General features: G+C 41.5%; 2 protein-coding genes across 3 annotated transcripts in view; one reads left to right on the top strand and one right to left on the bottom strand.

The window, feature by feature from the left end:
• GEMIN5 (gem nuclear organelle associated protein 5) overlaps positions 1-6,654 on the bottom strand; it is a 33,863-nt gene extending 27,209 nt beyond the window's left edge. The window contains exons 1-8 of one of the 2 annotated variants that reach the window (XM_080987800.1): positions 6,342-6,654; positions 5,417-5,571; positions 5,065-5,246; positions 2,947-3,098; positions 2,674-2,784; positions 1,903-2,035; positions 1,482-1,644; positions 296-508 (exon numbers count right to left, since the gene is read on the bottom strand). In XM_080987800.1, coding sequence (XP_080843926.1) covers positions 296-508; positions 1,482-1,644; positions 1,903-2,035; positions 2,674-2,784; positions 2,947-3,098; positions 5,065-5,246; positions 5,417-5,571; positions 6,342-6,639 — 1,407 coding nt within the window. In that variant the 5' untranslated portion in view covers positions 6,640-6,654. Of the gene's footprint in view, positions 1-295; positions 509-1,481; positions 1,645-1,902; positions 2,036-2,673; positions 2,788-2,946; positions 3,099-5,064; positions 5,247-5,416; positions 5,572-6,341 lie in introns of both variants that reach the window. The other variant, XM_080987799.1, reaches the window with a different exon arrangement.
• A 7-nt stretch (positions 6,655-6,661) lies between these two features.
• MRPL22 (mitochondrial ribosomal protein L22) lies at positions 6,662-17,897 on the top strand. Its single transcript, XM_080989162.1, has 7 exons — positions 6,662-6,770; positions 6,911-6,956; positions 10,656-10,791; positions 13,883-13,948; positions 14,913-14,990; positions 15,679-15,748; positions 17,620-17,897. Exons 1-7 carry the CDS (start codon positions 6,746-6,748, stop codon positions 17,829-17,831), a joined length of 633 nt encoding a protein of 210 aa, XP_080845288.1. The 5' UTR covers positions 6,662-6,745; the 3' UTR covers positions 17,832-17,897.
• The last annotated feature ends 5,971 nt before the right edge of the window (positions 17,898-23,868 follow it).

The raw sequence follows: 23,868 nt of genomic DNA on the forward strand, positions 1-23,868 counted from the left end.
TGGGATTCATTTATATCTATACAAGGTGCTGCTTTCCACATTCGTCAGGTTATCAAAAGGCGAAATTTTTAATTGGAAAGTCAATCATTTTAAATCAGATTTGCCATTTTAGAAAATGTATTTATTTTTACTATTACAAATCTGCCAGGTATTGGACTCTGCTACTCTGGGTGCTTCCATACATTCCTGGTACAGCAAGCATTAGTCATACCCCCATTTAGATTGCTACCAATATCAATCTCGGAATCAGAAGAACTTTTTTAAAAAACAGAGAAACATCAAAGCACACACTTACAGCTGTGACCTTGGATTTAATGCCCTGCCAAAAGGTTTTCACATCATAGTGATTGTTGATAGACGTGGTGTTCCACACCCGAAGCATGCCGTCCCCAACTCCTACAGCAAGGCAGCCAGTATCCACGGGGGAAAAGGCCAAACAGTACACAAAACCCCCAAGAGAAGGCAACGTCCAGCAGCAATTTAAAGTTGCCAGGTCCCAACACTTCACCTAAAGAGAGAGATTGTGTGTGGGGGGGAATTAAAGGTTATGGGGGGAAATTAACAAAACATTTCTCCAGAAGCATGCCGTTTACAAAAGGGGAGCAGTGCTGATGAGCAGATATCTGCTCCAAAGATGACTAAGTGGCCCTATATGGAATTTTAAGAACTTGCAGACCAAAATCATTTCCCTGTCTCCACAAAATACAAGAAAGAAAGAAAAAAAAGGCCAGACTGGGTCTGATTATTTCCTGGCTGAAAACTTAAAAGATTACAGGACTTTCAATCACTTTTCGCGTCTATAAAATTGACATTATCAAGGAAACTAATTCTCAGAAGACGGAAAACAATCTCCAAAACCACAGGTAACACAAAAGACAGACAGTTGTTTGCCCTGATAGCTGAGCTGTTAACAACTGAAGGCTGAAGAAGGCAAAGACCAGAGCAAATCATGGGAGGTCCAGAGACAATGTTAATGAGACAATAAAGCTGGAAAGTGAGTCAAGGTGAATTATGGGAACAGTTAACCCTGAAATGCCCTTGACAGACACCATATTAATTCATTCAGCACCCTCCCCTTCCGGAGTTATTTGCAATACGTGGATACAGTGGTACCTTGGGTTACATATGCTTCAGGTTACACACTCCGCTAACCCAGAAATAGTACCTCGCGTTAAGAACTTTGCTTCAGGATGAGAACAGAAATCGTGCGGCAGCGGCACGGCAGCAGCGGGAGGCCCCATTAGCTAAAGTGGTGCTTCAGCTTAAGAACAGTTTCAGGTTAAGAATGGACCTCCGGAATGAATTAAGTACGTAACCAGAGGTACCACTGTAATTATTTTGGAGAGATGTTGTGTGCTTTTGCATAAGGCTAGAATAGGTGCTTGCTAGGAACAGATTCATGGCTACTGACAGCAACTTAGCAGGGTAACCCTGCAAAACAATAAAACTCTGGAGAATTTTAAAAGACTTGCGGTTCTTACATCCCTGTCCATTGAAATGGAGAGAAGTAGCTGCCTAGCCTCTACTTGCAAGGAACACAAATTGAACGCTATTCTGGAGTGGTTTTGTCCTTCGGATGAAGCTCCCAGAAGTTCCCATTTCCGCTTCCCATGTTGAGTCAAATCCCACTGCAGCAGCTCACCTCTGTGAAGAAAATAATAGCAAGACATGCAAAAAAACCACTAGACATGGTAATAGTAATATACACGAAATCCTTCCATTAAGAATGGGAAAGACTGCATCACACCAGGTTTCACACATCACATTCTATATATGGCTCAGGCTGCCGAGAAAGGAGGAAGTCTCCAGAAATGGGGAGGCTACAGAATGCCAAGGAATTATTCCCAAATCCCATGCTTGCATTGAGTTTTCTATTACTGTTGCATTGCGTTTAGTACTCACCCAAAGCAGCTGGATAAGATGTGTGTGGGCTGACTTGGGGGCCAATGTAGTGTCAACCAGAGGCGTTCTTTCACAGGTGTTTCAACACCTCCACCTCTTCTTTTCAAAAAAGGCAATTTCAGAGTCATTACCACTGCAGAAACAGAAGGAATGGTTACAGCATGCTTACCCACAAGTGCTGCCAGGCTCCACTGATATCAGGACAAGGGAGAGAACAGCTCGAAACAACTATCTTCCAAAATGAAAAGCTGACTCTTCACATGTATTTGAAGTGCACTTATGAATAACCAGGAACTTTATGAAATGTTCTTGCCTCAGTTCTTAGAATCCAATCTAACTCCTGGCCCTTGATTATCTGGAGTACAAGGCACCAAAACTTAGGACTAGCTAGGCCAGACTTCGTAGGTTTCAATTTCTTGCACACTTAGAAGGAAGAAAATCCATAGAATGCTTATTTCTGACTGAACATGCAAAGGATTGCATTTTCGGTTTAAGAGTCTCCTTCACTTCAACCAAGGAACTGCTCTGTCTTCATGTTTCACTCAGTCTTGGATGACAACAGTGCCAGAAATTACATGGCATCAGAAGAGGTTTTGTCATATTTGCTTAGGGAAGCAAAACATAGCATGTCAGGGGTGCTAAATGCAGTTACAACATGTCAGTACTATGCTGTGAACTGTCAAAATGGTGATGCACAAAGCAAGCAAACTGAGAAACACGCACAAAGCATGCCTTGCCAAAGAAAAACAAATCTAATTTTTATACACTTACCTCTGCTTCTAGTGCAGCTCCACACACGGATAGTCTGATCTTTGCTTCCTGATGCCAAGTAATAGCCTTTTGTTACAGCTGCCTCTTCCGTCACACCTCCAACAGCAGTGTCTTCTTCCAAGAGTACCATGAAATCAAGTTAAATAGTACTACTTTATTTTTGAATGAAAGATCTTCTACATAGTCTTCAGGCGCCCTTAGAGCACCCAATACATACAGGGTGATGATCACAAGAACAAACACTACCCCTTTGCCCCATGTACAGGAACATACCTTGGAAGTCATCTTGTCGACCACATATACCTTCCTCCCCAAGCTCTGGGCACCAAGCCAGTGAGTGTATTTCATCATCATGACCTCTCAGTCGATGAACAACCTCTCCCTTTCTGCTGATGTCGATCACAACCACTATTCCATCTTTATAGCTTAAAAGAAAGGGCATACGTTAGGGGAGGGATGCCTGAATTCTTAAGCTATCAATAATGTTTTACCGAGTTAGGTCAGTACAAGATGCAACCTATAAATATTTTGTGCAGTCTACTGTCCCTCCTTCACACACACATTCCTCCTCTCCCATTATACAAGGAAAGAAAGAGCAACATATGTCTAGAACAGGGGTGGGGAACTGGATACAGCCAGTGGAATGAATACTTGATTTCCCCACTGTTCATGGACAAAATACTGCCAACCACCCAACATAATAATGATGCCAGGCAACTGACAGTTGTCAACATTCAAAGGAGATCACTGTAACCAGCAAGTGCCTTCAAAGGGACTTGATGTACCCAAAGATCAGCTGATCAGCCATTACCCTTCAAAGTCCACTCAGAGGATACAGACACTCTGTTGGTGGTGACCTGTTTAGCCTGGCAAAGGGGCATCACCACTCAATCCAAACCTCCTCCCACAGACTGGTGCAAAGACTTTGGAACCATTGGTTCCCAATAAGGGAGGATGCAAATATGAAAATTTATAGAACATGAAGAACAGCTCATGAACAGTTCACGAAGAACTACAAACACACACTGCTGCCCAATTCATGAATGTTTACAGTACTTGCAACTTAAGTCCCATTGTGACTAACTGGATTTGCTACAAAGTGAAGTGTGAATGGGGTTGCTACCTTAGGTTTCCCTGGTCTGTCAGAATGCTAAAATCAACCATTAATTTAACAAAATTTATATACTGCTTGCCTGTGGTTTACAAGAAAATTACTTTGAGTTATTTGGAGCAATGCTTAATATCCTGGCCCAGAAGAGGATGCCTGCCTTATGATTGAGTGAATAAAAATCTCTAGAAGTGTTATGTGACACAAAATCTGAACAAACCCTGGCATAATATAGATGACCAACTTGCAAAGTGGAATAGTTTTCTGCCATGTTTTTACTTTTCATCTATATTGAGGAAAATGAGATGAGAACTGTACCACCCTGTAGTTAAAGGTAAAGGTAAAGCGACCCCTGACCATTAGGTCCAGTCGTGACCGATTCTGGGGTTGCGCACTCATCTCGCTCTATAGGCCAAGGGAGCCGGCGTTTGTCCGCAGACAGCTTCCGGGTCATGTGGCCAGCATGACTAAGCCGCTTCTGGCGAACCAGAGCAGAACACGGAAACGCCGTTTACCTTCCCACCGGAGCGGTCCCTATTTATATACTTGTACTTTGATATGCTTTCGAACTGCTAGGTTGGCAAGAGCTGGGACCGAGCAATGGGAGCTCACCCCGTCGCGGGGATTCGAACCGTCGACCTTCTGATCGGCAAATGCTAGGCTCTGTGGTTTAACCCACAGCGCCACCCGCGTCCCACCTTGTAAGGGTAACTACAGGGTAACCACCCTGTAGTTACCACTTAGTAAACTGGCAGGATGTATTAACTCTGAAAGGTTTCATTGTAGTTTACAAATTCCAAAAGCAGGTGCAAAATATATAAGGATATCTAGAATGTGACATGTGAAAATTATTTTCTCTCAAATCGTTTTTTCTTTCTCTACCAATGCACCCCCCCACATGTGTTATAGGCATCTTCTAAAAGCAAAAGTCATTGCAAAAAAAGGCAACCACAGACTATTCATGAATTAGGGAATGCCGAGAACAGAGTTGAGTCCTTAAGTTCAGGCACTGATGATCAAACTACCGTAGTTTCATCTACGTTCCCCTGGTGAAAATTGAGTGAAACATGTAATCACTCAAGTCAGTGAGAATTTCATTTATTCTGTATTCCTCTTTCTGCAGGGCCGAGTACAGTTCTAAATAATCTAACAGCACAATTCTGTATGTGTACTAAGAAGTAAGTACCAATGAGTTCAATCAGGCTTGCTCCCGGATAAAATAATGAGATTTTTGAATATAGAGCTGGCACAGTAAATCATATATGCAGCCTTAGTATACTTACCCAATGGCTACCAAATTCTCATGGTGCAGAGAACAGGTGAGACAAAATATAGTTCTGGGCTCTGGGAAGAACTGCTGGCTGTCATTTCGATTATGCCAGTAGCAAATTACTATTCCCTTCTCATCACCAGACACAACCAAGTCTTTCATTTTCGGCGACCAGTGCACTGTAGAAATTGTATTCTTGGAGACGGGGGAGAGAATTGAGAAAGAAGATTAACATGGATGCTTTTTGGAAAGCTATATTGTATACACTGTTCTTGTAGAGTAGACATCAGCAGCAGTTTCCCTCGAGAATGCCGCCTGATTCCCCATTTGTCAAATGACAGTGGCATCGCAGTCAACTGCTTTACCTGATGCAACGTATGTTCAGTCATGACAGTCAATGTCTGTGTATCCCAGATTTTCACGGTTCCATCATCAGAGCTGCTGGCACAGAAGTTGTTCTGACCAGGATAGGAACAAAACGAGAAACCCGAAACTCTTTCAGTGTGGCCGACTAGCTCCCCTGTGATGAGAAAACATTATGGCTGTAAAATAAAGCAACGTTTGGTTTCAAGCATTTTGGGGGGGAAACAAAGCTTATTATTAACACAGGCCTATTGTCTACACTTTTAGCATAACTTCCAAATTAAGTTTAAAGCTTCCACACCCTCTCTTCTTTCTTAATTTCTATTTAAAAATTATTTGTGAAAAGTTACAACCTATTTCCTGCTAAGGGAGGCACAATTGTGCAATTGCTCTAGTACGGTGATTCTTAACCTTTTGGTTTCGGACTCCTAGAGAGTTCATGGACCACAATTTAAAAACCCTTGCTTTAGTAATAGTCTTCTCATACAGTGTGTCTTACCCTTCCTCACATCGGTTTGACTAATTCTATATTCCATTCACTGTTAAATCTCATTCTCGAATTGCCCCCCCCCTTTAAAAATCAAATTGCACCCCCCCCCCCAGTTGGGAACCACAGCTTTAGAGTTTCAGGCAGGATCTTTCCCCCAGGGGCTGAACTAGAGACCTCCCACACTTGCAAAGGAAGGCGCGTGCGGTCCTAAGTGTGCTTAGGGCTTGCTGCGCTGGAGGGCACGCTGGAAATAAGAGAGACACCCGCTGGCGAGGGATCCCAAGTATCTGGTATACTGCCTCTGGACAAGGAGGCTCTACTTCAGCCGCTCCCCAGAATTGAAAGCCCGCCCTGAGAACTCGCGCACGGATGGAAAAGCCCGAAGTTTGAAGGGAGCCCCGCGCAGGATGCAGGCAGCGGAGGCGCCGGCTCCGTACCGTGGAAGGAGGGCGCGGAGGGGCGGATCTCCAGGAGGCACACGCTGTTGCGAGCCGCGAAGCCGAAGAGGCGCCCGTCCTCCGAGGTGTCGCTGCAGCGGCTGCAGTACCAGTTGGGCGAGGCCGTCAGCACCCGCTCGGCTGCCCCGGGGCGCCACGCCGCCGCCATCCTGTCTCCTTCTTCCCAGACGGCTTCCCCCTCACGTTTTCTTTTTCGCTGCTCACAGCGGCCGTCGCCCCGCGCCGCCGCAAAGCGCCGCCCAGCTGCCCCTCCTTCCCCGCGTGTGCCGCAAAGCATTTCGCGCCGAGCTACGGCGGCTGTTTGAGGACATTCCGGAGGGGAGGGGGGGGAAAGCGCCCTTCTCTGCTGTCGTGAAATAGGCAGACGGGTTGTGGCTGCGAAGATGGCGGCGCCCGCAATGCTCGGGGGTGAGTTTGGCAGTGGGGAGGGAGGAAGAGGAAAACGACGATGGAATGTGCCCAGGGGAGGGGGGCTGAGCATTTCTCCACCACCCCACAAAACAAAACCTCCAGCTTCCTGCCCTTAATGGTTCGTTTCTCGTTTTCAGGGGCCGCCCGATTGTGGAGCTTCTTCAACTCCGTCCGGACCGGGAGGTGAGTCTGCCCTGCGAAAGGGTTTGGGGGCCGGTCGCTGTTGTGGCTGCGGAGGAGACCGCAGTATCTCTCTCTCTCTCTCTCTCTCTCTCTCTCAGGGTGATGAAGAGGCCTCTGGCGCACGAAAACAGCTAATGCAAAGCTGTCGTCGTCTTCTTTTAAGGGCACTTTTTGTGCATTTGGTGGTGTAGAATTATGGCGCCCAATGCAGCGCTTTGGTCGTAGTCAGTATCCAGGAGTTCGAGCGCATGACCAGCAGCAGTAACCACTGAGACTTAACAAACAAATCTTCCAAAGGTTTCTGTACTCCGGTGCTTAACAGCCTTGTATAGGGATTGTGGGTTAGGCAGTGCTGTTGCCGTCAGCTGGAGAAGAAAGGGTTAGGCTGTTTGTGCCTCCGAGGCCCAACCTGCCTCTAGAATCATGGAATCAGACTTGTAGAGATGGAAGGAACCCTGAGGGTCAACTAGTCCAATCCTCAGCAATGCAGATACAGTGGTACCTCGGGTTACATACGCTTCAGATTACAGACTCCACTAGCTCAGAAATAGCACCTCAGGTTAAGAACTTTGCTTCAGGATGAGAACAGAAATCGCGTGACGGCGGTGCGGCGGCAGTGGGAGGCCCCATTAGCTAAAGTGGTGTCTCAGGTTAAGAACAGTTTCAGGTTAAGAATGGACCGCTGGAACGAATTAAGTACGTAACCAGAGGTACCACTGTATATCAACTAAATCATCCATGACAGGTGACCAGCCAACCTCTCTGTGTCTGCTTTCTTAAATCAGTGCAGGAACAGAAAACATCTTCCATCAGCAGCTACTAGGCTGCCTGGCTGAGGAATTTGCAGCCTTGAAGTGACAGTATATAAATGCAATCAATCAATCAATAGGAGTATCCACCTGATGGTGAAATGAAACACCCTCAGATTGTCCTTGAGTACAGATAATATTTAAGTGAATGAAGGTATGTGTAGAACGTCTTCACTCTCAGGTTATCATGCCTTGGACGTCATTTCTTGGTAACCTCTAGAATGGACTGCTTTGAAGAGGGTCCAACAATTACATTTAGTTCACAGTACAGCTGCCAAATTGCCAGAAAGGACCAGGCACTATAAGTCAATTGCTCTGCTTCCCGATCAGTTTCTGGGCTCAGTTTAAATCCCTTCACAATTTTGGACCAGAATATCTAAAGGATTGTGTCTCCCCACGTGTGGTTAAGATATGTATTAGAGGTTTTTCTTCAAGTTGACGTGCAGCAGGTGATTACTCTGGAAAGCCTCCCCCCCCCCATCATCATCACTGAACACAGGAGCCTTTGATAGGGTACAAAAATGTTTATGAAACTTCACTCCTTGTCCCTCAGCTGCAGAGTTACTAGGAAAGAAAAGTGGAGGCCAGCATTTCATTAGGTGACCAGGAGGGAGCACACTTCTACCGCACAATGAGAAGCCATTCTCATTCAGTAGGGTATTACAGAGGAACAGTAGGGCTCTGATCTTCGTTAATGAAGAATCACAGGGGAAAGATTTGGGAAGAATAAAAACACATGCACAGTTTTTATTTTATTTTATTTCAGTGAGATTACACTTATCTGCATGGTTAATGAATCACACCTTTATATAAGATGGCTTTAATGAGTATAATCCAAAGCCAGTATTTTGCATCCTAATGGCAAAAATAAGCAATAGTTTCCATTTGTTTCCTTTGGAGAAGTTAATTCTAGAGTTGAAATTCTTCTGGAATAATTCTGTTACTGGTCCAACCAACAGGATCTAACAAACTTGGGCTGTGCTGGGAGACAGCTTGTGCCTGCTTTTAATTTTACAGACTGTCTCTTGGTATTTGAATACCATTGTGAAGACACAAAATACAAATGTGCATGTGCATATTTTTACAGATGGAAAAATTGAACATTTCAGGAAACTTGATATATATTTGAAATATATATATATATATATATATATATATATATATTGCTTTTTATGGACATTAACATGATTTGATAGTACTAGCTGAGACCCAAGGTGGATAAATGCTTTTTTAATTATGAAAATAATTTAAAAGATATGTATCTGTAAATACGAATAGCAATAGGTATTTCCTGTGTTCTCTCTATAGGGGTGTCTTGAGCACTAGAGGGTGCCATCACCTAACGGTTTCTTGCACATGGGTAATTTGTCTCTGCTGAAATGTGACTGGATATGGAGACAGTGGACAGAAACTAAAGAAAAAATAAATATTCCAGTGCCCAAGTTGTGTTTCTCAGACAGAAATTTTCCTATGCTATATGGCACCTTGCTTCTGAAATTGAGGAGGCTATAAAAAGAATTTTGCAATATTCTAGAAGCTTCTGTGCTTCAGAAACGAGTGGATTTGTTTTGCTTGTTTTAAATACCATTGATACTGCAGAAGCCTTAGTTATTTCTATGGGTCACAGCTGTGCGAATGGAACTACTGGCTGCGTCTCACAGCCTGTGAATTGCATCCTACACTGCATGTGGGGAGTTCTGCTCACACAATAGGACTTCCTTTTCTGCTGCTCTCCTCGGGCACCCTTAAAATCGGCTTTGGGGGGGGGGTCTTCCAACCCTCTGGAGCAGATTTTAAGGGTGTGTGTGCGGGGAAAGGAGGGAAATGTTCAATTGTGCAAGTGGAATTCTACCACACTAGTTGAGCAGCAGTGTTGGATATGGCCCCATGTGAGCATTTTATTCAGCCTTGGGACCTTTCCCTCTTTCTGCAAGTGGCAATAACTGATGTAGCCCTGCAAAGAACAACTGGGCCTGAATTCTTGCATAGTCATTTTTGGGCATCAATAAGTTCTTACAGTGTTCCAGAGGGAAACTTAAAGGGCCTTAGTCTTAAGAAGATGCCAGGCACACTTTGTATCACTAACAAATTCTAGGTCTTTTTCATTATCTGAATAAAATTATAAATAACTTGCACGTATTCTACACAGCACCTGTACGTGCCAAATAAGGTAAACATAAAAGGCCACAATTGTGATTCACAAGACTGTAAGCGTAGAATTCTCAATGACAGCTCAGAAGGGGAAACTCCATATGCATTGGAAATTTGCCTTCTCATAATACCTTTCATGCTATGAATGCCTGGCAGCTTTAGTGTCCCTCCCACAACTAACCAGTGTGTAATCTTTTTCAAGGAAGTAAGCAAAGCTGAATTATAAAAACTGCTAATCACTGAAATTCTTTCCTTTCCCCCCAGAAAGACCCAGCTTTATTATTTTCCTGTCTCCAATCCCAGTCCAGAAGTTAAATAATTTAGTTGGAATAATAAGAGAAGTACTGGGAGACATATGCCCAAATTAAAACGTTTAGTGTGTGGTTTCTGTTAGTTACTTCAAGCTCAGCTTTTCCCATATAGTGTATCTAACTGAATCAATACCACTTCATTTAATAATTGATATTGAATATATTATTAGGAGCATATGCCCATAATGTATAAATAGGATAGCATTATGGATGCTGCCTATTGGGCTATCTTTGCCCCCTTTCCTTGCATTAGGCCTACTGCCCCTCAAACCAGCAGGGCAATTGAGCCATCTTGGAGTATGTTGCTCATTGATTAGGAGAGACAATGAAAGAGTACGTTCTGATAAGTTGGGATGAAAAGCATCTAGCAATCAACTTCTTAAGTGATTATTATAATCTTGGTGGAATGACAAATTCTTGTCTCACAGGTTACTAGCACCTTGCAGTGTTCCTCTTCTGTCAAATATCCATACAAGTGCATCTCTTGGGGATATTGGAAGATGGGAAAAGAAGAATAGGATGGTTTATCCTCCACAGCAACCAGGAGAACCTCGAAGACCTGCAGTAAGACTTACATCTATATATTACAGAATTGTAGAGCAATGAACAGGGGTTCATTTTGTCTATTTTTGCAAGGTTGTAATTTCCGAGAGCAAGGTTGGCACCGCATTTGTATCAAATGCACAGGCCTAAATGTTGGAAGCAATGACCCCCATTTAAAAACAACAACAATTTGTTAAATTTTTTGAAAAGCAATAAAAATTAATTCACAAAAAAGGAAGCAATGACTCCCAGACTTACCACATCCCAGCAGCTCTTTGGCACAATTAATGACTGAAATAAAACATGATTTGTTTAGGATCCTTACTCAGTTTTCATCCACAAGCCTCTTTGAGTTCTGTCAGGGAAAAAGACAGGGTATTGGTATTATTATTATTATTATTATTATTAATTCCAGCCCTCCGATTTTGATTTTGTCCTCCGTAATAGCCAGTCAGTCTTGCTATTTAGCATGTCAGTCCTCACTGGCTGGTTTTTTAAAAAGATTTTTTAAAGTTTTTTTTTAAATGTAAGGTCAAAAGTACAAACGATGTAACTTTGCTTAGTAACTGTGGTTATGTTTTTCTGGTTTGTTTGTACTTTAGAATTTATATTAATAAAAAGCTGAGTGGCCATTATTTTGTGTGTGTTTTTTTGTTTCACTAAAGATGTACTGCACTTCTGCAGACCTTGTGGTTTTCCTGAACATGTTGAAACCTCCTTCCATTTTGGCTACATAAGGATCCAGTCTCAGGAAATTGAGTTTGCTGTTAGTATCTAGGATATGTGTGCTTGGCTAGATGGCCAAGCACATCATACTAAGTAAAGTATCATTTATTTTATTCCCCCCTCTGGTAAACAAAATAGATGCTGGATCTTGAATAGACATCATAGGATATGGCATATGTATCCCTAATTCTGTAGAAATTGAGTCTCATTCTGTCTGCTGTGTACAGCTAATGGGTTTTATTCTGGCCTGAATTTCACTGTGATCGCATCCTTATTTCTCCTGCCTTGGGCTGTACTTAGAAAACTGTAGCCGTAGTGGTACCCTTGTCAGCTTCCATTGTGTGCGGAACTAGATAAACTAAATATTAAAAGGCTGGTCACTGCAGGAAAGAGATGCTATTTTTAAAAAAGCTTGAAATCACTAGCTGGTAGCATGATATATGGGGCACTTGGGAGACTTGTATGAAAACTCTTTCAAGTTTTCCCATCAGGTATAGTAATCTTGGTCTTGCATTTTTTACAGCTTTTCTTTACCTTTAAATAATGAATTTACTGTCAGATGGTTTGGCTTGCTGCTGAGCGCAGCTAAAATGAAAAATGGTTTCACTGCAGACAAATACAGTATTTATTTTTAAGTTCCTCATTTTTGTCTTCTGTGCGCATTTATCGGCTCTGCGAGCAATATGATTTGAAGTATACACACTATATTTTTGAGCAACAAAGCACACATGAAATTTCACTTCTCAAATGATTAATGTATCTGGGTGAATTTTGCTTCTCTTTTACAAAGCTTTTTTAAAATATATATATGCATTCCCATTCTGTAGCTGGTACTGGACCTTACGTGTGTTAGCAAAACAGTAGTTGTGAAGGGATTATTATAAGCAGCTTTTTAATCAGTTGTATATTGAGAACTTAACCTGCACTGACCTATTTTGTTAGGCTTGCCATACAACAATAAATTGTTGAGCTTTTTTTTGGGGGGGGGGGTGGAAATTATTGAGCTTCTTGAGCATGGGTTGCCATACATCTGGATTTTCCTGGACATTTCAGCAATTACTGCCAGGATGCCAGGACACTGTTTCCGACGGCCGAATCCTGGCAGTGTCCAAGAAATTCCAGACATATGCCAACCTTATGTTCTGTGCATTAATTTCATGAAATGTATCTCACCTATGAAGACTGACTGAGGCACAGCTGAGAATTAGTATGGTAGCTGAACAGCTTTGTGTTGAGCAATGCTAGAAAAATCTGTGTCAAAGGCCTGTTGGCTAATTTTTGCACCTGGAAAATGGAAAGGATGAATTCGTTTCAACACGGAGTGAACTGCATGTGGAGCATGGATCCTTTCCTTCCATGGCCAGCTGCAAAGATCAACAGGTGTTTGCAGGTAGGAGAGGGAGAGGCAAGCAGACCCATTCAGCACTGTGGTGGGGGAAGAGTACTGGAAGAAAGTGGGGTCAGGGAAGACCCATGGCAGTGCATAGCAAAGCAAGCAGCTGGTCAGCTGTTCCCTATGTTATCTGTAAGTCTGTATTAAATTTCACTGCTTCAGTATACAGTGGTACCTTGGTTTACGACCATAATCCATTCTGGAGGTCCGTTCGTAAACCAAAACAGGTCGTAACCCAAGGCGCGCTTTCGCCAATGGGGCCTCCAAAAAAAAAAGCAGGTCGTAATCCAAAAAAAATTGTTCGTAAACCAAAATAATTGTTCGTAATCCTAAAAAACTGGGCTGTAATCCAATTTTTTTTTTTTTGCAAACTGGGATGCGCACTTCCGGGTTTGAATTGGTCGTAATCCAAAATGGTCGTAAACTAGGTTGTTCGCAAATCAAGTTACCACTGTACTAATGTGTGCCCACCTGAGAAGGGACTATAGCTTTGAGGTAGAGTGCATATTTTGCATGCAAAAGGTCCCAAATTCAATTCCTTGCAACCTCCAGTTAAAAAAAAAAGATATTTTCTAGCAAGCTCAGAAAATATATATTCCTGAGAACCTGGAGAGATGCTGCCAAGTAGGGTAGGTGAGACAGCAGTATGATGCACCATTTCTGATACCTTTTTAATCTGCACCAAGTCATTGCATAGCACTGTTTAAAGGTAGGAACAAGTCAGCCAGACTATAGTTGGTGACCATAAAGCTGCCCACGTGAAATACTAAGCGTTATTTATTATGTAGTAAGAGACAAATAACACAACATAGTTGGAATTAGTTTTCGCTGCTTCCATTCTTGCCTGTTGCCATGTAAAGTCTGTCTGACATAATTTTTGGCAGGTGGAGGAGGAAATGTTTTCTGTTTTCAAAGTAGTAGAGGAACTGGGGGTGGTGGGGAGAAAACAAAAGACATTGTTGTCCCCAGAACATAAACATCTCTTTTATATAGGAAATATACCACTGTCGAAGACACATTAAATACAGTAAGGACAAGATGTGGTACCTGGCAAAACTGGTAAGAGGATTGATTTTTGTAGGCTTAATCTTGTTAGGATTATGAGATTTCTTTTCTTGGTGATGGTTGTATTTTCGTGCCCTATTTACACGGGGTTGCATTTGATTTTTTAAAAAACCCTTTCCTTGTAAAAGCCCTGGATAAAATGTTACGTAAGTTTACTTAAAGAAGCAGAGGATGCTTTGCGCTACTGTGCTAGAATATCCTGCTTTGCCATTTTGTCCCGGTTGGGGTGTGGGCGGGGAATATACCAGGAGATGATTTAGATAATATAAACTTTTTGGTGGGATGCATGGAGTGTAGCAAATACTGAAAAATGAAGAATTACTTAAATTTCCTCTGGAAAAGCAAAAACATTGCAGGATCATTTGCAGAGGTCACGTCAGGTCACCTGTATCTGGACTATGGTTTCCCATGTTACAGTTTCCATGTGGAAACCTTTTGAAACTTTATCCATGCCCTAAACTGTTATTTATGTGTGGAAAACATTATTAGTGACAGCTTATGCCAGGTGAAGGCAAGCCACATAGTGGGGGCTGATCATACAGCAATTGCATAGGTTGCTGTGTCAAGCAGCTGCACATGAAAATAGTTTTAAATAGCCTTTTCCTTTCTGCAAAACCCCAGCCAGCATGGCCAGCAGTCAGGGATAACAGGAGTTGCAGTCCTTCAGATTTGAAAGCCTTATTCATCAGAAGCTTTCTATTTATTTATTTTGCAGTGCATTTGAGATTAGGAATTTTTCTTCTCGATATCGATTTGGTAGTCCTTAATGCTCTTTGTCAGAGTTTTTGTTTGTTTTAGTTTTTTGTACCATAGCACTTCTATAAAACTGTAAAGCAACTCAGTGTTGCATAGTTCTTCTACACTGAAACTGATGGTTATAATGTGGTTTGTTTCACTATATATGAATTATATACTGTATTGAGAATTTCTCCCATCTCTGTGTTGCTTTTCATTTCAGATACGAGGCATGTCCATAGATCAGGCACTAGCTCAGTTGGAATTCAATGACAAAAAGGGAGCAAAAGTGATAAAAGAGGTATGTTACAAGTTTCTTTAGAATTTAATCTACCATTCTCTATTAAATCCATATATTTCTATCTTTTAGATGATATTTCTGGGCTAGTTCATATTGTTTATAACTGGCTTATTCTTTTATAAGCTTTGGATTGTATGCTGTATTTTTGAACAAGTTGGTGAACTGCTTAGAGAACTTTGTTAAATACAACACACACACACACACACACACACACACACACGGATGTATGTGGCTGAGAGCTTGCATAGTATCTTGCAGAAGTCTCTCATTCTCACTCAGTGTTGTGCTAGTTGATGTGGGTATATCTAATTTTCCTGGCAGGATTTTTATGCCTGAAATGGCATTTCCACTTTTGTGCTGGCAAAAGTGTAATTATATTGTTTGGCACCTGTGGCAGGGAAGCCTCTGACTCTGGATGTAGTGGCACAGAATGTAGAGAGATTTTGGGAACTAGACCTCTGTGTGGGAAAAGAAAGTTTTCAATTTGGCTGGGGTTAAAATCTGCCACAGGACATGTTGCCATGAGGTAGGGAAGCGAATAAGCAAAGTACCCTAAGGCAAGGAAGTTGAAGAAATACATTGTTTCCTATTTTAATTTAAAGGTGAGTAGGTATTACTGTGCATATGAAAACTCCAGGGTTAAAAAATTACATAATCTTAATTTGTAATTTTTCCTTTTTTACAATAGGTCCTTCTAGAAGCCCAAGAAATGGCCGTGAGGAAGCATAATGTAGAATTTAGATCCAACTTACACATTGGTAAATAGTGTATTATTATAGAAGACATATTCTAAAGTTTGGCATCTCTGAGTAGCCTTGGCATGAGAAAATTTCTCTACTGTAAGGTCACATTAAAAAATTTCAAATTAAATGTTGGGTTTTAAAAAATGTAATCCATGCTAAGGATGATTGATTGTTTCCCACTCCAATCAAATATTTTGGATCAAATATTATTGTTTATTGGAAAAACTTCCATTTATACAGCAAGTAAAATACACATGGCATACCCACCCCCACCCCCAGTTTTGCTTACTAAACACAACCTAACTGATTCCAGTTGATTAAGGGCATCAGAAAATGTTGTGATTTTTTTATTCCTGCCCTCCTCACAAAGAAAAATCCCACAAAAATTCGATGAAAGCTTCAAAATGGAGGGTTTTGTATGTCTCTCAGTGTCCTGCAGTTTCTTGGTTTATTAAGTACTGAAATGTCATGAGAGCTATTACATAAAAATCAGTGGGATATGTCTAAGATGAGGATGTCAGATTCATTGTGTTGATTTTGAGTACCTGTGCTTAGATAGGGGAAAGGTTTAATCACAACATGTAAAGCCTACTGATTACCTGTATACACAAGACTTCACAAGTTTTACTGAGTGCTTTCAACTTCAATGGGAGTTCTTGGCTTACTAGCCATTTTATGTAGAGTACAGATTCCTTGGAGCAAATATATTTCATTTCTCAAATTCTGGCAAGGAGTAGACTTGCCTGATGACATCTTCCAATAGATTAAAGATAGGCTTCTAATTTCCTAGCACTGTTGGGGATAGCAGCAATTTTACAATCAGCATACTTTACTGATAGCTGCATAAAAAGTAGGGTAGACCTTTGAAAAGTTATCCAACCTGCATGTGGATTAAGTATAACTTCAGTTCTTGCAGCTGTGGTTGTTTGACATTACTTGCCCTAGCATTTGTATACATGAAAAGTGCATTATTCCATATGGGTCTTAAACGCAATAATCCATTTTTCACCATCAGCCCATTTCTGTTGGTTTGTAATTCATTTTGCTGTGGCAGGTTAGCCAGCAGTTTACACTTCACTTCCCAGCAACTGGTCATCTTTCAACCTTTAATTGAGGTAAAAAGGTTCTAAATTAAGTGCATTTAGATCTGGCATTTAGGTATAGCTCTCTGAGTTCTCCATATCAAATGGACCCTTTTAACTTACCTTTATAATGCTGCTGTCATAGGAAGCTCATTTCTCTTTTAAACATATGATGACAAAAAGCAGTATAGAAATGGCTTCTAGCAAAGGGGGAAATAAAATGTCACTTCGTCATGATTCATAACGCCTCGAGTGGACATTCTAGGGCAAAGTGACTGACCAGCTTAGTGAATTATGCTTTCCTAGGGGAAGGCTTAAAATGGGTGGGGTAGGTTTTGGCTGCACAAAAACCTTTGATAGATGAAACTCACAGTTATAGAAGAAATACTTAGTGAAAAATGAGTAACAGTAGTAGTTTTCATTAATTTGTTTAATGTTTTTGCTGCTGGTTGACACAGGTCCTGTTTTTTCACCCATTTTTTAAAAAAATATATTTTCTTGTGTACTATTTTTTTCTATGCCATGTTGTTACCACACTTCTTTAATAAAGTTAGTGGTCTGCCTAAATGGGGGTTGGGGCATTCTGAAGGTAAAGGATTTGCATATAGCTTTATTGTAGGCCCAGATAAATAAACAGAACCGGTACATTTTTCTATGGTTTGTTTTCTAATTTTTGACGTGACACATTAAAAAGAGAAATCCTGGTCTGTCAAGGCATTGAGTGAGCCAGATTTTTTTAAAAATAGAATTTATGTTATGGCCTGCATTCTCCCTTTCTTTTAACGTCTATTTTATGTCTTCTAGCTGAATCCTTCTCTGGAAAAGGGCACTACCTGAAAAGGATCCGTTACCATGGCAAAGGCTTTTTTGGCATTATGGACAAAGTCAAGTGCCATTACTTTGTGAAATTAGTAGAAGGCCCACCTCCACCTCCAGAGAAACCAAAGACTGCTTTAGATCACGCAAAGGAGTATGTGCAGCAGCTGCGTAACAGAACCATTACTAACACATTATAATATTCCCCACTGCGTTGTTCCCTTTTTTTGTGATAACCATGTAAATAAAGTACATTTTAAAAATCAGTTTCTTATTAGGCTCAGTGGTCTCCTATAGACACAAAAATGTGTACGGTGACTAGGAAAGCATACCAAGCACCAGGCAAGTACAGTGCCTCAGATCTAGATGATACTTGAGAAAAGTGGTAGGGAATGGTCTCAAATGAGGAAGCTACAATCTGATTTTTCAGTTTGGATCTTTCCCAGTAGCACTTTCACCGGGAGTATTGCCTTTCTTGATCTTTTAGTCTGCAAGTATGCTTTAGCACATGCTGAGAATGCAAAAAAGATTTAATGGGATATCCAATCTAAAGGGGGCTTGCATTGACAGAAATGCTTTTAGCTACTGGAATGATAGTAAATGGATTCTGCCCTAGTTCAATTAATGGTGTTTTGGGTTTGTAGCTATTTTAGATTTCCGCCCTGTAGTTGAAACACTGTTAAAGCATTATAGATCTACTTCATTAAAGTGTCCCAACCTGAACATGGGGCATATGCTTAACGCTAGTTACAAATTTGTGAGGGGTGAAAGTCTCAAATTACAATATGTTCTGAAGGCACATGATTCAGCTGCCATGCTGTAGTCAAGGAGCTTTGGTTATTGTCAGCACCTGGATGAGAGACTTGCCTGGGAACTGTAGGTACACATGATTTGAATTCCATCAGGAAATGCAGGGAATAAAAAACAAACAAACACGCCAACTGTTCATGTTCAACTAGCAGGCAAAGCTCTGTGAGTGCAACTGCCTTTTCTTCATTCTTTTCTTTTGCATAATAATTCATTAAAGAATATGGAATGGGCAGTCAGTTTTGTTCACTGGCAAGAACTGGCAGGGAATATGCATTTGGTTTGATGATTGCTTTTGATATCTTCTCATGCATTGCAGAAGGGGGGGGGGATGTTTCCAAGCAGCTGCACAGTAAACAAGTAATGAGGAGAAATTTCAGTTTAGTACAATGTAACTGCAGATGAAGCTACTGTTCATTTTCTGGGGGTACATAAAGAAATATGGAAAACTTGCAGCCCTTCTTAGTTGCCTCTTGGCACTCAGTTGCACTAAGAAGCCCCTGATATGTGCAGAAGCCAGTTAATCTCTCAGGAAATGACATGGTTAGCAGTAATAGAGCATGTGCACCTAGATTACAAAAGGAAATTGTCAGTGATTATACAGTTCTTTATTTTTGATGGGAAGCAACTTACTCTCTATGCATTTTGTGCTCTTAGCTGTGTATTACAGAGCAGCCTTCTCTTCCAGCTCCAAAGTAGGATAATGATGCATTTTGTTTCAGGTCAGGGGTGAGGAGGCTTAGGGACCGAATGCAACCCACCAAGCCTGCCTATCAGGCCCCTGTGACTCTCCCTAGGCTACACTTCCTCAGCCGCACCTGTCTGTCTAGGTCCCACTTCCTACCAGCCCTACTTTTGAGTTTTTGCCTGGCTGGAATCTATCCTGGAACTCTGACAACTCCTCTTGCTTATCTGGATGGAGGATAGAGCAGGGTGGGTGTAAAAGTAACCTAATACACAAAGGTTACAATTGTTGCTCTTCCTACTTTTGCCTCTGGCTTCACCCACCACTGCCATGGGCTCCAACCACGCTGACGGGAATGTGGGTTTCAGTCTGAAAAAAATTTTCCCCTCCTGTTTTAGATGGTGAGGTAATCTAATCTACTTTTAGCTTTTTGTTTAATTGTAACCAGCTGGCTTAAAGAAAACGTATAGCTGTATGAACTGAAATTTGTGTGACCTATATATTATTGAGTGACCTTTATTAGCCTAGAGCAAGCTTGAAATCCTCAAAAGTTGGCTTGGGTAACTTGATTTTTGAGGATTTAAAACTTCCTCCCTCAAACAGAGACAGTTCTAGGGGAGTCGCACCAGGTACAGAGCTTCTGGGACATCAGAGCAGGCGCCACCACTATTACTCCAATTGACGGCTCGGAGGGGGGAGGCTGCCGGATTTTGGCGTTTCACCAAGCGCCCCTGAAATTTGAGGTGTCAAGGTCCACCAAAGGCAACATGTGGAAGGGGCTTCAGGAAGAGTAAGCAAAGATAGTTTCACTGTGTTCCCATGGAACCTTCCGGGCCTTTAGCTAGAATCCTCCACAGAAAGCCTTTATATCCAATGCTAGAACCACACTCTTCTCCCCACCTCCTTCCTTCCAGCTACCATAAGCTAAATATTGGTTTCCAACAAAATTGTAGATTGCTCCATGTTGCCTTCATTTTTCATAAACAACCCAGCTTCTCAAAGTCTGAGGGGAAAGAAGTTATTCCTTCGCTCCTCCAAGTGCCTGCTAGACCACTGAAAAAATCCCTCCCTTTTGTAAATAGCTCTCCTTTATTATTAAAGTGGGGTATCTGTAGGAGTTTTGCTGCTGCCTAAACATGAGGCAGAAAAAATAGAATCTTTGGTAGTTTTTTTATTTGCTAATTGTTGGTAGGCTGATTTCATCCAATGGCTTCCAAGGAAGCTGACAAGACAATGCAATAATTTAAAAATGACAAAACACAAGCAATAAAAAACAAATGGTAGAAGTAAAATTTATCCATGGAAAGGTAGGAACCTCTTTGCACAGTGCCAGAAAGCGAAATCATTGACAGCCAAGTGTCTCTCTGGAGAACAATCTACAACTGAGGTACCATCACTGAAAAGGTCCCATCTCTGAAATAGGGCTTTTGATGTAGATCTTGACAAACTGGTGGGCTTATATCGGCTAGGTGATTATATGGATGTGTAGGGCTTTAAAAGTTAATACCAACATCTTGAATGTGGAAACAAATTTAGAATTTGTCAAGATTTTTTAGTACTGGCAAGTTCTGTTCAAAATAGCCAGTGGTGGTTAGCAACCTGGCTGTTGTGTTTTGAACCAACCTAAGTTTCTAAACAGCTTTGAAGGTCCACTCCTCCCCTCTGTTCCAATATACTGAAGCAACCTAGTTCAAGTGTTTACTAGATCATAGATACCCATAGCAAGACTTCTGTCCATGAGGCAATTTGTGGCATGGATATTATTTGGTAATACAAGTGAAGCACTGGATCTAACAGCATCTGCAAACAGCATACTTGATTCTAGGGAGAGTTCGTTGCTCAAGAACAGATTGAAGACAATCTCTAAAGCCCATCATCAACGGTACCTTCATCTTGACTAGGCCGAGCTTATTAGCTATCATCTAGTCAGTTACAGACTGCCGGGACCTGATCTGCATTCTAGTGACTCACCTGGTTCAACTGAGACCTGTTATCCTTGCAGAAAAATAGGTAAAAACAAGCTCTTCAAAATATCCCCAGCAGCAGAAGGCAGTAAGCACACAAGGTATCATGTTGCTTGCTTGCTTGCTTGCTTGTGTTTTTACTGGGAAAACAAATACTTTTCAAAAACCTTCAAGACTACAGTGAGAGGAGAAGTGTGCTGTCTGGTGCTGATTTTGCACTCCGCCAATACAACCAGCCACTAGGACTTTGCATTCTCTCACCTGTTTTCCTGCAAAAGGATCCTATACGGTGCGGGAGGGAGGCTAGCCTGCTGCCTTCTAGATGTTGAACTCCCAGTTCCCATCCTCCTTAACCATTGGCCATGCTGGCTAGGGCTGATGGGAGTTGGAGGCCAACAACCTCTGGAGGGCCACAGATTAACCACTGCTGCTTTGGGAACAAGGGGACCTGCCCTTTTTCATACAAAAAGGATTGGGCAGGTTTGAGGAGTTTGGTGTTTGAGGATTTGTGCCCTCTGATGCATATCTGTAAGAATCCAAAGCCTTCCATCACCTGCACCAAAATATCACTTTGGTGTCAAAGAGCCTTCCAAGCAGTAAAGTGAAGATGGGAATAATTGGCTGCATCCTTAGAGCCCAAATCCTTTCTCTCCCAAAAAAGCAATTTCTCCTTTCCTGCCCAAGGCTAATCGTGGTGGAAAGTACCACCCATGGATTTTCATAGATCCCTTCCTTCCTGCATTCTTATTCTAATAATCACCCACAAACTAGGCTATGTTTTATTTAAAGCAATTTTTCCAGAAAGCAAAGGCAATTTGTTCGTATTTTCTGTGCACATGTGGCAAAAACTCCCTAATGAGTACAGCTCCGGCAAGGAATTGCTTGTCAATCAATATCCATAATTTTCTTTGATCATCCAGTTTTTCAAAGTCATTTTCAGAAGGTTCAGCTATTTTTCTTTGATATTGACATACATTGAGCTTATCTTCAATAGTGGTCAATATTTTTTATAATGTTCTTGCCACATGGGTAGGTTCTATCTGGATGAGGCATGTATATTTCACTTTTTCATCGTCAGGGCTGCTGATTCCATCTGAGAGATGCTTAAGCATGCAATATCTTTCTTCCGAATGTGATTAGTTTATATTTAACAAGCACATCTCTGCCCCAAATTGTATTCTTACTTACATGTTTAAAAATGGAAAAATGTGAAGTGCCAACCTTCCTCGTGTCATTTTGCATTGCCATACCTCAGAGAGATTTCGGCATGATGAGACTTCAGAGGAAGAGGATCACATTCCATCAAATTACCCAGCCCATTTAGCCTAAGGCATTTATTAGCATCCTCTAGTCAAGGGAAGAAAGTTGTCTAAAGTGCTTCTTATGCAACTAAAAAGCACAGTTTCAGTCACTGGTCAGGCAGATAAGCTTTGATTAACCAGTACTGTAGTTTATTGCTCGTAGTTCAAGTCAACATTGAAAAGCTGTTTATATCACACAGTGTGATTGTTTTCTAAATTATATAAGCTTGCCACATGGGTGTAGCCAGGATTCATTTTTTGTGAGGGAGGGCAGGCTTTATGTTGGGGGGGAGGGGGACAGACCTGAGTTATCTGTGACACAATTGTTCAGTTAGTTATTTTCATTTATTGATAGGGGGCAGCTGCCCCCTCCTCCCCCTGGCTACGCCCATGCCTTTCCAGAATATGTGTTTGCCTGCATATACATGGTGTGAAAAGGGTATTCGTAATGGTAATACAAAAAGCAACCAGCGAATGAGGATGAGGTTCAGATAAACGGAATACCACTTGGGTGGTAAAGCTTTCCAAAATCTTGCATGTGGTAGGATGAGAACCTCATAGCTTTTGGAGGCATCTCTTATTAGATTTTTTTTGCCTATGATTTCAAATTTTCCTATTTCTAAATAAAAGCATGTATAATCATATATATATATATAGAGAGAGAGAGAGAGAGAGAGAGAGAGAGGCTTACACAAGTAAAATAAGGCAACAAAAATAAAAAACATAAAAAGAGTGAATAAAAACTAGCAGGAATAAAATTACCACAGTCTTAACTATCAAAAGCCTCAGAAAAAAGGTCTTTCCTAAAAAGATAGCAAAGGTGCTAGTAGGTAAGCCTTCCTGGGTAGAGTATTCTGTATTCTATCGTGGAGAAAGGCCTCTCTATGCTGCCACCCTAACTCACTTCTAACAGTGGAAGCCTCAGTTTATTATCTCAGCATATGAGCAGGCTGATGTGGAAGGAGGCATTCCTTCAGATACTCTGTTCCCAACCCATGTGGGCACCACCACTCTAAATTGTTATAGAATCATGGAATCATAGAATTGTAGAGTTGGAAGGGACCCTGAGGACCATCTAGTTCAACGAAAGAATATACAGCTGTTCCCATACAGCTTGGCGTTATTAGCCTCACACTCTAACCAACTGAACTATGGAGCATGGTTTTAACTATGGAAAGGCAGCATACAAAATGAAATGATGAGGATGATAAATTGTGCACAAAAGTGCACCAGTGGCTAAAGTTTAAGAACCTGTGAAATGTATTCCAGTCTCAAAGCCAATGCAAACAGATAGATCATGGATGGGATAAAAAGCTTAAAATAACCAAGCGGTATAAAAACAAGTTTGCCATCTTGCCCTGAGTTGAAATGTTGAAAAATGCAAAGCTTGGATTCTCAGTGGTGCAAACATAAATGTGATTATGAGGTTTTAACATGGCACTCCAAGTGCATCTGTGAGATGTGTTCCCACCTATTGGTC

This window comes from Podarcis pityusensis (assembly GCF_964106645.2).
Source record: "Podarcis pityusensis genome assembly, chromosome: 2".
In the NCBI taxonomy this organism is placed as follows: Eukaryota; Metazoa; Chordata; class Lepidosauria; order Squamata; family Lacertidae; genus Podarcis; species Podarcis pityusensis.